The sequence below is a fragment of the Syngnathus scovelli genome, chromosome 19 (genome assembly GCF_024217435.2).
Source record: "Syngnathus scovelli strain Florida chromosome 19, RoL_Ssco_1.2, whole genome shotgun sequence".
Taxonomy (NCBI): Eukaryota; Metazoa; Chordata; class Actinopteri; order Syngnathiformes; family Syngnathidae; genus Syngnathus; species Syngnathus scovelli.
The window spans coordinates 2154126-2169615 of NC_090865.1; the positions used below are offsets into that span (position 1 = coordinate 2154126).

Consider the following 15490-nt stretch of genomic DNA (forward strand, 5'->3'; position numbering starts at 1 on the left):
AAGCGAGAGCCGCGATAGGTCGTTACCTGAGTGATGTCATATTCAGTCCATGGCAATTGGCAAAATGGCAGCTCCTTTAAATTAGTTTTTTTTCCCCACTTCCACAGCACCTGAAAAAACACATTAAAAAAAAATTACACAATATGTCGGCTGCACTTTCATTCGGTGTTTTTAGCTGCGTGTCAGCATCAGACATTCAGGGACTAAAGACGCAAAAGGCAAACGTGATGAAGAAGAGTGAAGACAAATGGCTCTGTATGTGTGTGTCTGCTATTAAAGTTGTATTGCGCTCTGCTTTTAGCGCGTCGGCCGTCAGCATCAGGGCAACTTTAGCTAATCATTTTTTCAAAAGCTCTGTGCTTTGCGCACGTCCAAGAGTCCTCCACGTTGTACCGTGCCTTTGTGTGCGTAAATGTGCGTTGTCACAACCGTCAACTTGTGTTTTGTTTTTACTATAGTGTGCTTCACACTCTGCATAACGGAAGAGTAAAAGTCACATGATCCAAGCTGTCCGTCTGCCACTATGAGATCATGTTCCGATTTCCATTAGAGAAGCAGCACACCGGTCCCGCGCAATCGATACCGTCCGACGCGACGCCTCGCGTATTATTTCGCCTAATCGTGCGTCGCCGGCTGTCGGACGGAATCAGCACTGAGACGTCCGAGGAGGGACGGGGGGCCATCGATCGTTCGGGCGGGAGGAGGATTCATTGGGGGATTTTGCGGTGACTTTGAAGGACTTGATGTTCCACTTGAGTTACGTTTGGAGCAACTTGTGGTTGTCCAAGGGGAAAAGAGCTTGAAGGACACTTCCACAGCAGTGTGCCGCTGTGATTGTCTGCCTTTTGCTTCCACTAGTCCGAGTTGCAGTCCGGAGCAACAATACTCGATTACACGGCGCGCAAGCACACGCGCCGGATGTTTATTGGCGACATTCATCTTCATTAAAGCAGGCGGTCATATCGCACCTCTTCCTCCCGTCTGTGATTCATGATGGTTGAAATCTTCTTAACACACAAGCGGCGTAATGAGTGAGGAATGCTCGGCTCAGCTCGTGACAACTATTTCTAGTTTATGGCCGCGCTCGGAATTTATAGCTATAGTTCCATCCTGCTGAAAAGCTGTTTTTAAATTTCATTTTAACGCTCAGCAACACGTGGGCTCAAATGCTCGCTAGGATGACAAAAAAAAATCTTTCCACTATTTGATCGGGTTCATCATCTGTCTATTTTAACATTTAAATCTTAGGCTTGTCAAAATTTCCACGGGGCGCTACTAAGTGTTTCGATGGATGTGTTCGACCATAATTGGTAGAGTCGGGGTGCGTCACCACTTTAATTAACTTGAAAACAAAATGCACTGTCATGATTCCCCCTGCACTCATGGGGCATGAACTAAATAAAAGAATCCAGCTGAGTCATCATAAATCAAAATCGTCATAGTGGTCTCAGAAGGACAGAGGCAGGCAACTGTAGCACCTCTAAGAGACTTTGACCAGATCAATATCGCTGTAATGAATTGTGCTCAAACACACACACAGAGAAACACACACAGGCATGAAACATACTACATACTACGCTAATTGGCTTTTGTTAGCATTGAGCTAACAAATGCTCATTAGATCACATTTTGGAGATTACTAAAATCACAACTTTAATCTAGTGAAACCTCAACTCCTCATTTTCTCCTCAGCGGGTTCCTAATACGATGCCTGAAAGTCATTCCGCCGCAAAACGAGAGCGACAGGTCTCAAAGTAAACCCGAGTGTTCCCTTTAGCCAATTTCCGGCGAAATACATCTGCGGCGCCGTAGCGGTCGCCTCCCCGAGCTCGCCGCCAAGCGGTCCCGGGGCCCGCCAGCAAAGTGGAACTGTGGCTTTAACGGCCACAAAAAAAGCTGACGCCATGACATGCGAAGGAAACGCAGCAGTATATTAGCGCCCCGCCGGGGAACCAAACTGCTTACAGGACACACTGCGAGAAGAGCCCTTAATGACCCAATGTGTGTCTTTGTGTGTGTCATGCACACACAAAAATATCTCATATCGGCATTCTCGTGGTTGTGTGTGGGTGTGTCTCAATGTGCAGGTGTTACGTCTCTAAAGGGGCAAAGTGCAAGTGTGTTTGTGTGTGTGCGTGTTGATCAATAAAGACCACGGCTGTAATAAGCTTGCCGGGGCTCTTTGAGACAGTATTGCCGACGTCCCGGGAGGACTGATATGAGAAAGTGTTGAGTAATTTAGCTGGACAGCAAAATTCAGAAGGGGGCGTCATTACTTCCACATCACACACACAAACACACACGTACACAAACGTAGCAAGCGCACAGTTCAAAATAATTGGCTTGGAAATACACACATAAGCATCAATAACAGTGACATTAGAGGTGATTACGTCGTGGTCGTGAGTTTGGTGAACAATTAGAAGCTTTACTAGAATTTTTTTTTAAATCTTTTTTCGCCTTTTTTATGAAAATGGTGAATTATTAATTTTTTTAATGCTTTTTCCCAGGTAAAATGACCCAAAAGTTTCAAATAAAATTAAAATACAGTAAATTACGTATGTATTTATCTAATTAATACATCGCCCTCTGTGCAAAAGACTGAAACGGACTTACTGAACTTATTTGCCTGACTTTTAGGAGCATTCAACTTTTGGAGGCGGCACGTTACACGGAGACGTTCCTAAAATTTAGCGGGCTTGACCTAAAAATGTGCATTCAGACGTGTAAACACACATTTCCAATTAGTAGCCTTCAGGCGTTCAGTCAGAGCTAGCAAATTTATGCTCTAAGACAAGTGAGCATATGATTACGACACAAAAATAGGAAAGACGAATGATGTAAGGCTTTGAAATGAGAATCCGTCCTGTCTTCTCTTCTATCTACTGTTCATCACGCCAACAGCGGTTTATCAGAAGGAAACCATTTGGCGTCTCGTACACACTCGTGGGCACGCACACGTCAATCATTGTAGCTGCTTTTATCGCTCATGGAATATACATGATGTTGCCATTACTGCAGCGGAGGGCAAAGCGGCGTCGGGATGGGAGGGGCTTCCCATTACGTGGAGAGCTGAGTCAAGACGTGCAAATTAAAGCACTTGTCGTTCAATCATATAGTCAACGCTACGTGCTGAATAATAACTTTGGGACTTTATTCTCACTTTTCTCAGAAAAATAAACATGGCTTCCATCCCATTTAATTACAAGAATCTAAAAAATATTATTGTGGTAAGAATAAGAATTTATTATTGTTTGATTTCTTGAAAGAAATATCACTTTTTATTCCTCATAAGATTTTTTTTTCTTCTCGTAAGAACGTTTTGCCCTAAACTAGACTGTTGCTTTTAAAAAATGCACAGCCCACTCTGTTGCTGCATGGCAGACAAAGTGGGTCAGTGCGCACACACACACATGAAATCATTCAAACACACACAGACACACACAGATGCCCTGACGAAAGCGCCCCGCTTTTCCGTCACGCGACAAGACTTAAACGACCATGATGCCCAGGCGAGTGAGGGGAAACCCAGGCTACACAAAAAAAATATGCTATAAATATATAAAATATGATGATGAGCAATATATTAATCGAAAGTCTCCCATTTTCAAACTGAAATAAAATTGTGACAATCGGCGTCTACTTCACTTTCAATTCTTACTTTGTCGTGTTTCAACAGTTCCAAAAAATTCCACAGCTCAACGCCGAGCTCTCCGGAAAGTCACACGCAATTTCGCCAGCAATTGCATCCTCCAATGAGTCACATGAGTCTGTGCAAGAAACAAGACTAATGACACTTCGGGCTCTGTGTCCTGTCCACTGACTCTCTAATTAGACGGCAAGTGTTGCATCATTTCAGAAGAACAACACTGAAGATGCGCACGCTAATGTCAGTCTACTTTTTCGGATGGCTCGTTAGAAAAATATGCGCGCTCTTTGGTTTTAGCAGCTCAACTTGGATTCTTTCAAGTGAAAGCAAAACTAATGAAGCTCTTTGAAAGTCAAATCAATTGATGTGATGAGTGTTATGATACGTCCCTCAAAAGAAACAGAGCTGCTGTAAAATGCTTTGTTTCTCCTTGGTCTGGTCCATCTCTTCCCTTTTGGAGTCTTTCTTCCTCAATTCCTCGACTGCTCACATTATTCTTTTGTGCCACTTTTGCTTCATTTCCTCTTTCCGTTTCATCGTCTCTCGCTCATGTCCGTCCTAATCTCCCTTTACATTATTTCCATTGTATCGCCACGGCGATGAATCGCTGCATTAATCATCATATCGTCGGGTTGACGGATCACGTTATTAATCGGGGCCTTTTTTTTTTTTTTTTCAGGCAGCGTAAGAAAGCAAAGTTGGTGCTTAGCAATTAAATCTCACACATTTATATGGTGGCCTCCTGCTGAGTTTAAGCTTGACCAGGCTTCATCTCTGCCGGCATAATCAAAATGTCACGATGGTGCTCAGAGAGCGCACACATTAAAGAATTTCACGTGACAATTTTTATGTCTGTTAGTGTTACTAACTAGTATTGGTAAGACTAGTTAAACGTCTGCTTGTGTGGGTCCATTCTGGCGTGGCTAAGGGTTAAACTCAACACAATGCCAAGACACAGCTACGCACGTACAGATGAATTTCATCTGAGATCAGAGCTTCATTAGTGCAGCTCTAGTTGTTAAGATTGATTTAATTATCAAATCATCTATGCAGTGTGTGTATGTGTGCGCGCGTGAGATTAGGCAAGTGATCTTGGCTGACATTGATCGGCCTCGTCTAATTGGGAGCATCTAGCCGTGTAATTGATTCCGCTACACTTCACCACGTGAATTCAACAGCGTCAGCAACACTGATTCGCCCGGATTTTTACTCGACGACACCACGTTGCCGAGTGACCACAGCATCACGCCAAGGTTAAAGCGATGCGCTGGTTGTATTTTCAAGCGGGAAACCCAAGTAGAGAGAAGAGTCTGAAAAACTACAGATGTTTAAAATCTCAATGTGATGCTTTTGTCTAAAAAAACCGACAAGAGTTTAATTGGCGTTTAAAATATTAGTGAAATATTCATTAGTAGCGACTAAAATGCGTTTTGCACGAAGCTTCGGTGAACAGCTGGAAGACAGTTGAGTGAAAAGTTGGAGCTGAGAATAATTAGGTCGGAGGTCTTCCTCCATATGCTGGAGATGGAAGATGTTGGCACCTGCAAGCTGGTGGGAACCCACCCGTGAGACCCTCACTGTAATTAGATGCATCCTCAACTTCATCGAAGAAAATCCAAGTAGCAAAAAGCTGAACTCTATAAACATAACCTGTTTCCCCCCCCCATGGCACATAGTTTCTCTAGTTCTTTTTTGCAGATGCAAGCTTTTACATTCAGTGGCTATGATTGTTTTTTTTTTTTTTTGCAGCGTCATTCCAGGAAGTGGTGGCATCTTCTTGAGGGTGCAGCGTGACCTTGCAGAAGCCTGGCCGCTGAGATAAGCTTGATTTTCTCTCGCTCGCTCACTCTATCCTGTCCAGCTCCGGTTTTCTCACTTGTGCACTTGCCATTGGATTTATTAATCACTACGGAAACGCTTATTAAAAAAAATACCAGCCGGATGTTAGAATTTGTGCCGAGTGAAACTGGAGCTTGAAATAAATTCAAATACGGGGAACATGCAGTAAGATGTTTAAATCATCTTTAAATCATCTGGGAGACTGATTACTCAGCAGGTGCTGCTGTTTTGGTTAGCAATAGTGTTCGCTTAAGCGTGAACACATTGTGCTGACTAACAATCCTTGCATTCATTTATTAGGCGACGCACAAAGTGACAAAATAGGTCAACATCTAAAAATACCTCACCAAACAATTAGCATTTTCTAGGCTTAGAATTTTTTTTTCTTTAACAAACACTGGACATGTAAGCAAACTGCAGTCCAATAAAGTAAAAGAAAAAAAGCTCAACGTAGCATGGAAGCAAATTATTTCTTATCGGAATCCTTCAACCTCCCTCTTTTGTCTGGCTGCGCATACACAATCAATAGTCATTATGCTTTGCATATTGATCCACATTCTTCACACAACATAAGGAATTGTCGGGGCTGGCGAGCAGGTGTAAATTCTGTTTCTATTTTATTTGAAATGCTTAGACGGTGGAAAAAAACAAGCACGAATGACTACAAGCCATGTTGACAGGATGGGGCGACAGGAGCAGATGAAAGGAGGAGAACGTAAAATTCGGGCATCAAAGGATGGCCCTGAATCACACTGTAATGACTTTAATTTGTTTCTCCCTATTAAATATCATTTTAACTCTAAGGCAATGCTCGCGCATGCTTTGTTATCGTGGGATGTTTTGAGAGCTGTTTTGGATCATTATCTTGAGCTATGCTCCGGGAACATTTTTCCCCAAAAAATCCCTTTTAATGCTATTACCAATTAAATTTAACTATAATGTAACCCCCGAATACCATACGAATAAAAAAAGATGCCTTTCTTTGACAGTATGAGTCAAAACTTGTGCTGTTGTTACCCCCTTCACCTCAAAAAACAATATATTTTTTGTGATTATACGCCACGATTTTTCCGAGCTTTTATTTGCTATAGGAAGGAATAATTGGTTTGTTTAGTTAACTGGTGTCCCAGTTCCCGTACGTGATACCGACGCGCACTTTTTTTTAGATGATGCAATATAATTTACTGCAAATTATTTTGCAGGCCCTGAAGCTACTCTGAGAACTACTGCATTACATTATAAAGTACAGGAAGGACGCGGCAAATGAAGTCGGTGTCACAAGCCGACTTTGTCAGTTGTCACTTAAATAAACACCACAGATGTATTAAAAGAGACAGCGGCATCGCATTTTAAGATGATAGTCAATCCCGGCTCTGATTGGAAATAGGATGCTGAGCGATGTCACGTCTGGAAGTTGTGACAGCGCAATCAAAAAAAAACGCAGAGACGTCAGGACTATAATCGACGGCCGCGCACACAATCGTGTTAACGACGGCTATGCTGCGTTTTCCCCGTGATTGCAAACGTTTACGGCTGACACTCCGGCTTGTCCAAGATGTGGGGAAAAAACAAAAACTCGTGAAGAGTGTTAAAACTTGAACAACATATTTTAGGTAGATGAGCAATGATTTTTTTTTTTGTTATTGGAAGTTGTTGGTTAGTGGGGTTCTGCTCACAGCTTTTAATCTATTTTGCTCTCTAATGAAGGCATGAAAGTTTCCGAGGAGCCCCAGCCCACTCACCCGGACTCCGTAAAGAACGACATGGCTTTCCTTGATCACTGCGCGCTTTGACTACATTTAAACCGTTTGCCAAAACGTGAATCTTTTGATGAGTCTCCAGTCAAACGAATCCTCCCGTGTCTCGGGGCGCTTCCGCCGTGGCCGGCCATCTGATGTCTTAATGATCTGTGAAGCTCATTTTTAAAGTCTCTCATCTTTGCTGCTGTAGATGCCTGTACAGATGGAACGTGCACACCTTTTTTTTTTTTTTCTGGGGCAAACTTCATGCAAACTAAGCACTTTGGGAAATCTGTGCTATCGGAGGAACGTCTTTCAATTTGTGTGGATTGCTAAACTCCCTGTAGATACAAAATGCATACATCAAACAGAACTGCAAACAGCTTTGAGCTGTCTAGTATATGAATCCAAGTATTAGAAATGAGAAAGAGACCTGCATTTGATCACTCAAAGTGCCAATTCCAATCACAACGCATGACTCTTTGTGGGGAAATCCTACAAAATCCCGAGAAAATGACAAACGTCTAAGCGAGCTACGGGTCCATTCTGGTTGTAATTAAACGGCGAGCGCGTGACTGCACTGCACTGTTTCACCGCGACAGTTGCATTAGAATGAATTGACAATCTCCCAGCCAATCACATTGTGCCTTTATGGATCATTTGTCAGGGCCCGGCAGTTAGGCTGCCAACTTCTTGACATTTACCCACAAATTCACATGCAAACACGAAAGCGCACACGACTGAACGCTTGTTGACATTCTACAACGCACCCCCCCCCCCAACGGCGTTTTAAAATGAACGACGTGAGTTTGAGCCTGTGCGATTTAAGACAGATTGATGCGTTCCCCTGCTGTAAGGGAAAAAAAAAAATGACACGGATGGATCCAATTGGAGCTTAAAAAAAAATATATGAACTAGCCATCTCGGGCTGGCGTCGTTGGCGTATTAGCGTACTGACAGCGAGGCTGAAAAGATTAACAGGACATCATCGCCATGTGGGAAGAACTTTAACAGACTGTGAAATCAGTCAGCGTTGCATGCAAATATGGCGGATGGACAAAATCAGTTTGGCTATTTTAGGACTCATGCAGTGTCCAGGACATTTTTGTTTGACATATGGATCGACCAGGAAAGGCTTTAGTAGGATTTGGGATAAAAAATAATCATAATTAAAATAATAAACACTAACCACAACATAAACACTGAAGTGCTAAAAGTAGGATTTTATACAATACAAAAAAAGTCTAAGTGAAATCAATGATGAGAATTTAGTCAGAATTTGTACCAAAAGTAATGAAGTGAAATTACTGATAAGGGTTCAGGAGAACTTGGTTTCTTCCCTTTCGCAGACATTTTTAGGGCTTGTTAAGAGAAATCGAGCAGAGCCGTGTGGAGACGAAGAATATTTGACAGTTTGACAACTCGTCTAAAAGAGGAGAAATCATCTGATTGGAGCACGTACAAATTCCCTCTGGTCTCCATGGATACGAGGTGCTGGGTGTACCCCAAGCGGGCTAAGAAGACGAGAGGTCATGCGCGGAAAGCCCAAGAGGAGTCCGCCTTGACGTACTAAAAGCATGCACGAAAAGTCTGAAAAGGTATTCGGAGAACTGAATGGCCAGGCTGAGATTTCATCTTAATGAGACCCCGGGGTTATCAGAGATTCACCCTATGAAACTTCTTTTTGTTACTCTTAATGTGGAAAAGGTTGAAATTGAAAAGTTTCGCTTGCAAAGATCACACCTGCTGCACCGATGTTCCAAATAGTTTAATTTGGGCCGCGACTCGCCAGACTGCCTTGACAGCTCTGAACACCAATTAAGGGAGTGTCTTTTTTTTTTTTTTTTTAGAAGACTGGTGTTAATGTCTCCATTGGAGCTTTGGTGCTTGTTATCGGCTTCTTTTCTTTCATTTAGGTGATGCAATGGAGAAACTATTTCTTCCAAAAAAAAAAACAATACAATAATAATGCTAGTAAATTCCTATTTAGACTTCAGGGAGGACGAAGCGGAGACACATCATCAGTATGCAGGGTTGCAGGGCACACGTGTTGCCTGCGAAGCACTTTGCGACATGTTCTCTGATCCATGACAGAGTGAAGGGCTGAGTTGGGGGAGGGTGACTTGTAAGACATGAGGGCTTGGGCGCAGAATGGATTTTACAGACACAGTCATTTCACTCCAACAGCTTTTGTACAAAATCTTCCTACCTTTTAGTCATTTTAAATTATTTTTGCACAAATCCCCACACCAAATGGAGAGCAAACACAATTTTTACACAGTACTATAAAGCCCATGGGTGAGTAAAGGTGGTCTTATTAATAGCATAGTTTGTTGCCTGAGTTTGTAAACGGACTGTATTTATTTAGCAGACGCCGTTTGGTGTCCAAAAGCGCTTTGCAATGCCTCAACGCAATCATTCACACAAAAGACCAAAGGGAGCCTGCGACTAGATTCACTGGGAGAAAACTACAAGCCTCATTTTCACTGAAGGACACTCCGAATTATCAATTTGACGATTAAACCCGCAACAAACTAGTTGGGAGACAACGACGCTACCACTGAACCACAATGCCCGATGTCACTTCCTCCTAAAAAATACATTGAGTATGTAAACAGGCAGACCCCTGGAGCAGCTGTCGTCCCTGGCGAGGGGCCGTGTGCTACAAGCACACGTGCATGCCACTTTACACACACCTCTACCACATGCTTGTAGATTTGGAAGGTAACCTGAGTTGGCCTTTTAGGGCACCAACAAGTAGTGACTAATGTTGCGAGAAGAGTGTGCGTGTGTGTGTGTGTGTGCATGTGTCCCTTGCCAGGGGTGCACAACCCCCACACAAATCTATGACCTCCATTCTCAGTGGATGCCTTTTGACAACATCTGAATTTACGCATCATTTAATTGCAATGGCAAAGCAGCACAGATGCAAACTTGCTACGAGTATTGTTTTTAGCATTAGCGTTTGGTCCACACTGAAAGTATTGTTGATTTGTTCTGACAGGGGCCGACTAAATTGTTAGCATAATAACAGCATGGTATTATTTTTGATCAAATCCAACCAAATGTCTTTAGAAATTACTGATGAATTCTTGTACTTACACAATAATTTTCTCTTGAGAGTAACTGCAATTCTTTCTGTGGAACTATGAAATCAATGTTGGGCATTTTATATATTGCATTTTATATTTTGTACAGAATTGGAGAGCACGTAAAAATGTTTTTTTGTAAGTTAACTTACCAAAATAGAGGACAGAAAACATAAAAATACCATCAAGCATTGTTTATTCATTGCTTTACGCGAAGGCACTAGTGCAATTTCACAAAGTACTACTAATAACATAAGAATTCTTTGGCATCATTGAATAAGCGCTGCAGTAATAAATATTTTTTTTTTTAAATAGGTTTTTTTTTTTTTTGCTATCCTTTCAATAAACACTTATTTAAAGCACGTTGGCAGAATGAATGTTCCGTACACGTCTTCTTGTTTGATAGCAGGGGCAAGTTTGTCCAAATTTTCAAATACCTTTTGTGCGCCATTATTTTTTAATTAGGTTCCATTTCCACTTTTATTGACCCCAGTACATCTTAATGGTGCCCTACAACAAAAAGTCAGGCTGTGCGAATTAAAACGATATGTCTGTGCAAAAAAAAGCAGACACAAACATTAAAAAAAAAAATTCAAACTGGCCTGCAAGGCGCTGACTTATCGAGCGCCTAATTAAAGTAATTAACAATAAAAGTCTCTATAAGCTTTCTATTGCAGAAAAGCGGCCAACTAACAAACTAGCTAATGGAGTGACACACTGACGGGGACTGATAATTCCTCAAGCTTAGCAACGCTGTAGGAGGTCATGTCGTGATTTCTTTTGATATTCAGCAATAGTTTGAGGCACATTGGCGACACCTACAGGACAACCTTTTTTTTTTTTAGATCACAGTTTTAACAATTTGAGTACTAATAGCATCTTCTTGATTATTTCTGCCAGTCGGCAATTGTTTGTAAGGCAGGTTAGCGATACATAAAAGATTTAAGTGAAACTACGAGGAGCTAAATGCTACGTTTTCTGCATGTTGTTTTTGCCGCTTTTTGGGATTAGGAGACACATCTTGATTTGTTTTGACAGACTGCAACAGTGTAGAACAGCCCGTCATCAGAGCATCCAACTGGCACGTGTTCATTATGGGGCGCAAAAAAATCAATAAGTCCTCCATGAAGAAAAAAAAACGGGTATACACGTTATTATAGTCACCATTTCTACTGAGCGGACTTGGGCTAACAGATGCAGCTGGCGCAAGCTTGCAAAAGCTGATGAATATTTCAAAGCAGAAGACGTCGGTACACGGAGCAGACATTGCTGGGGAAATCGCTACATTGCTAACACACACACACATCTGTATTATTAATATTAAATTTTTGGATGTAGTAAACGATAATACTCTTGAATGTTCCTCCAAGAGACTACTTTTTCAGAGGAATAAATTCATTTTTTAAATTTTGTTTTCATTGCACGTTATAAATAATTACAATATTTTTGCGAGTCTATGATTAGGATTAAGTAAAAGTTCTGTTTGGGCACGACCCTGCTTAGTATTTCAACGTGAGAGCTTCATGTATTTATTTAGTAGGTGTGTGCGGGGGGTGCAGCTCAACAGTTTGAAAACATAAAAACCTACAAATATACAAACGTGGTGTGAAAAGGTTCTATTATTATGCTCGAGTACACTGCAACAATTAATTGCGCACGCCCCGTTTCTCATTTGCACTCTTAATCCACATTGAGAAGCTTTCAGTTTTTAAATGTTATTTGGCCTTAAGATATTTGCCCCTTAGGGCACTTTTTGGTTTACGAGATTCCCGCAAGTGCACTAACGTAAAAAAGATATATATGGATCACACACATACACACAGTAATGACCAACCGTGGAACTTTAAACCATGGAGCTACTTCCGCCTCAGATACAGGGTTTGAGTCCTTGCCGTGAAGCTAAGAAGAAGCCCATCAGAAGAGCTGTAACAACATGTCGGGCGCCCACTCCATGGCCGTCTGGGCCACGGCAAAAATGGCCGCCCCCAGTGTGGCTGACAGCCCCCAGACCGCCATTTTCACCATCCTGCTCCCCCTCCCCCACCGCTGGCCTCCATCCTGGGGCAAAGCTACGTCCAGGCCCGAGTGGTGAGCTGCGGCGAGCACAGAACAAGGGTGAAGAGGAGGAGGATGCGGAGGGGGAGGGGTTTCATGCTGCATTTTGTTTTTTGGGGAGGAGGATTTTGAGGGATATTACAAACACCAGGAATAGACACACAGAAGAGTAGAGCGTTGATTTTTTTCAGTAGCTCTTATGATGAACAATATTGAGTTAGACTCCATCCATGACAGTGACTTGATATGGAACAATAAAGATTTTTAGGATCTTAACTGTTAGTTTGTGTATGTACGTTCAGTGACACACTATACTGTTTGACCTAAGCTGTTACATTCTACCGTATTTGTTAACTTTTTCAGTGGCCTTCTCGCAGACTAAATTAGATGAGGACCACCATTATATGGAGAACTTCAGAAGATTGCCATCATTACCTTGTCTGGAAGTGGTGGCCTGAGCCTTGGTGAGACGCTGGAGAACAGAGTCCGGTCTCTGGTGGAATGTTGATTGTTGAAAGGCCTTGAAGGTGCTTATAGACAAGCTGGAAAAGAACAAGAAATGTGTGGGTCTCGGAAAGCGTCAAGCAGTGCATTGGACATTGGACTCTGATAAAACTGTACCTCTGAAGATGGAAAATTCTTTTATCAATTTCAATGGGATCTCTGTGTGAAATGTTATGGTAGTTAGCAGGGGGTGCTTCTAACCTTTTACTAGATTGTAGCGCAGCTCGTTTAGCCAGCACAGCTGGAGGGTAGCGGTTGAACAGGTTTTGGGACTGGCTGATAAGGAGTTCGTACGGAAGGTCTTGGGGAATGCGAGAGAGGAGGAGGTGCACCATGGCCATGTCGCATTCCGTCTGCTTCACCTCCTGCTCTCTGTACAGCACGATCTGGTAGAAAGAAGGATCAAATTCTAATTCGTTCAACTTTTTTATTATCTCCTCAGAGGAAGGCAGGGGCTGAAGTTTTGCTTACAGTAGCAGCGAGGTAGATTGGCATAATGGGGTGTGAGGCCAAGAAGAAGTCATACAGTCTCAACGTGTGTTTGAACTCGGACAGGACGTGTCCGTACCAAGTGATTAGCCAGGATAGGGCAAAGATGGTTCCAACCTCTGCTCTAAAGAACATCAAAATAAAGAAAATGTATTTAATTGCATCACCCCCCCCCTCAAAAAAAATTTGATGGACTTGTACCTGAGCAAAAAGTCATGCAGTTCTTTGTCAACTTCTTCCAATAAAGGCATCAGGTAGTTTAAAATATGCTTTGTGCTGTCCATTGTCGGATCCATAAAGTCCCTGCAAAGAAAAATAAATGTCAAAAGGAGAACCTCTGCTCATGAACAAGTGAAGAACATTCATGAAAGAAATATTGCTTCAGTTTTTGCACATTTGAAGTATCACACCATAGTCAGAATGCCTTCATTTCCTGTTCACCTCCAACCTAACCCCTGCTAAAGGACCTCCAAGCCTTAGGAATTGCTGCCATCTACTGTACATGTCATAGTAGCGCAATACCAATATTTTAAGGAACAATAAAGTTGCAATATTACAAAAAAAATAGATGGTAATTTCCCCAAAAATAAGTACTGGACTACCACATATTCTGTTCAGTGCCTGTAGATTTACTTATTTGCAATTTTTTTCCAATATATTTTTTAAAGCCTTTTTATTCCGGTACAAAATAATACTGTGTGCTACCTGAGATGATATTTGGATAAAGTATGCAGCATGGCGATGGCCATACGCTCTCCAACAACCAGCAGCAGCGTAACGGCCACGTCGTGGTAACCCTGATAGTAGTTGAGCTGCGTGTTGCACCTCAGAACCTCCAGGATGATATCAACAAGCTGCTCCTGGAGTACAGCTCGCTCCGCAGACGGCATACCTGCAAGAGAAGACGAGCGACATAAGCGATTCTGACGTCAAAGTCTACCGTGCCGTTTTCAACACTGTAAAGGAGAAGGACCTTTTGGAAAGCGCTTCATGGATCTCCTGACATCAAGAACCACCTGGTTGTAGTCCTTGTGGTTCTCTTGTCCATCTTTTCCTGCAACATATCTTGTATTACACATCATATTCCTTTCAAAAGTACCACACTTAAATTTGACACTGACTAGGCTTATGTGGAAGATCATATACGTTGACGTTGACTAGTTTGGGCCACACTTTCCTGCGAAGTTCATTTGAAAGCAGCCCTCCCTGACTGGCCGCAGCCCTCCTCAGGGTCTCGATGTCCACCGGATCACTGTGGAATTAAGGGCCCATATTGTTTCGTGAGTGGGAAAGTAAATCCAAATATTATTGATCAACAACAAATAGTGTAATTTAATTTTTTTCCACCCATCTATGACAGTGACCAAGTTTCTACCTGTTTAACGCCAGGTGGATCTCAGTCAACTTCTGCTTCTTCCCACAGTTCACTTCTGTAACACAGTGACATACAAAATGTGTTAGCAGAGTTGGTCCATGAATCATGAGATGGTCAGCCATCTGTTGGTATGATGCCATACTGCCACGCAGGCAACATTTACAAGCGCGAATTTACAATGGCAAGGTAAAATTCAAGGGTTACCACTAAGTCAAAAGTTAGTAGTTGGAAATAAAAGAGGAATGTGTTCAAATTGTATCTTTATTTTTTGCCTGCTAACAGTTGCCCGACTTACCTTTGGTCACAGGTACATTCGTCCCGTTTAGTTTGTTTCTCTTGAGCTTTTTCATTACTTTTTAAAATCTTCTTGTCAAAAACAACGATTCTACGTTGTGTCGTGGGCACATATGCGGATTTAAGCGTTTAATAAAAAACATTTAGCGCATGGTCAAGCACAACTTCAACTGTGTCTTCCTGGTAGACATCGACATTAAGCCGCTGGGCTAACCATTGGTCAAATTGAGCCCGTGACTAAAATCTCAAAGGCGATTGGCTGGTTGGAAACACGTGAAATGTCAAGCGAACTATTTTGTAGTTCTTTGAGGAAATAAGTGAGTTTTGGTAACTTTGCAACCTTTTCCTTTAAAAAAAAAAATATCTCCTGTAATTTCTAAGCAAAAGAATCTTATTTTGAGAACAGCACAGATTATTAGGGCATGTATCCAACAAACACTTTACTGGTTTATCGATG

General features: G+C 42.1%; 1 protein-coding gene across 3 annotated transcripts in view; it reads right to left on the minus strand.

Annotated features, from left to right (window-relative positions):
• zgc:63863 (uncharacterized protein LOC393372 homolog) overlaps nt 1-15251 on the minus strand; it is a 35900-nt gene extending 20649 nt beyond the window's left edge. For 2 of the 3 annotated variants that reach the window (XR_007487751.2, XR_007487750.2), the window contains exons 1-10: nt 15035-15251; nt 14740-14794; nt 14486-14616; nt 14338-14418; nt 14070-14256; nt 13566-13667; nt 13347-13488; nt 13077-13261; nt 12807-12913; nt 27-110 (exon numbers count right to left, since the gene is read on the minus strand). Coding sequence is in view for 1 of the 3 variants with exons in the window: in XM_049750598.2 (XP_049606555.1) it covers nt 12231-12409; nt 12807-12913; nt 13077-13261; nt 13347-13488; nt 13566-13667; nt 14070-14256; nt 14338-14418; nt 14486-14616; nt 14740-14794; nt 15035-15089 (1224 nt within the window). In the remaining 2 variants the exon portion in view is untranslated. Of the gene's footprint in view, nt 1-26; nt 111-10495; nt 12410-12806; nt 12914-13076; nt 13262-13346; nt 13489-13565; nt 13668-14069; nt 14257-14337; nt 14419-14485; nt 14617-14739; nt 14795-15034 lie in introns of those variants that run through there. The other variant, XM_049750598.2, reaches the window with a different exon arrangement.
• Nucleotides 15252-15490: the final 239 nt, after the last annotated feature.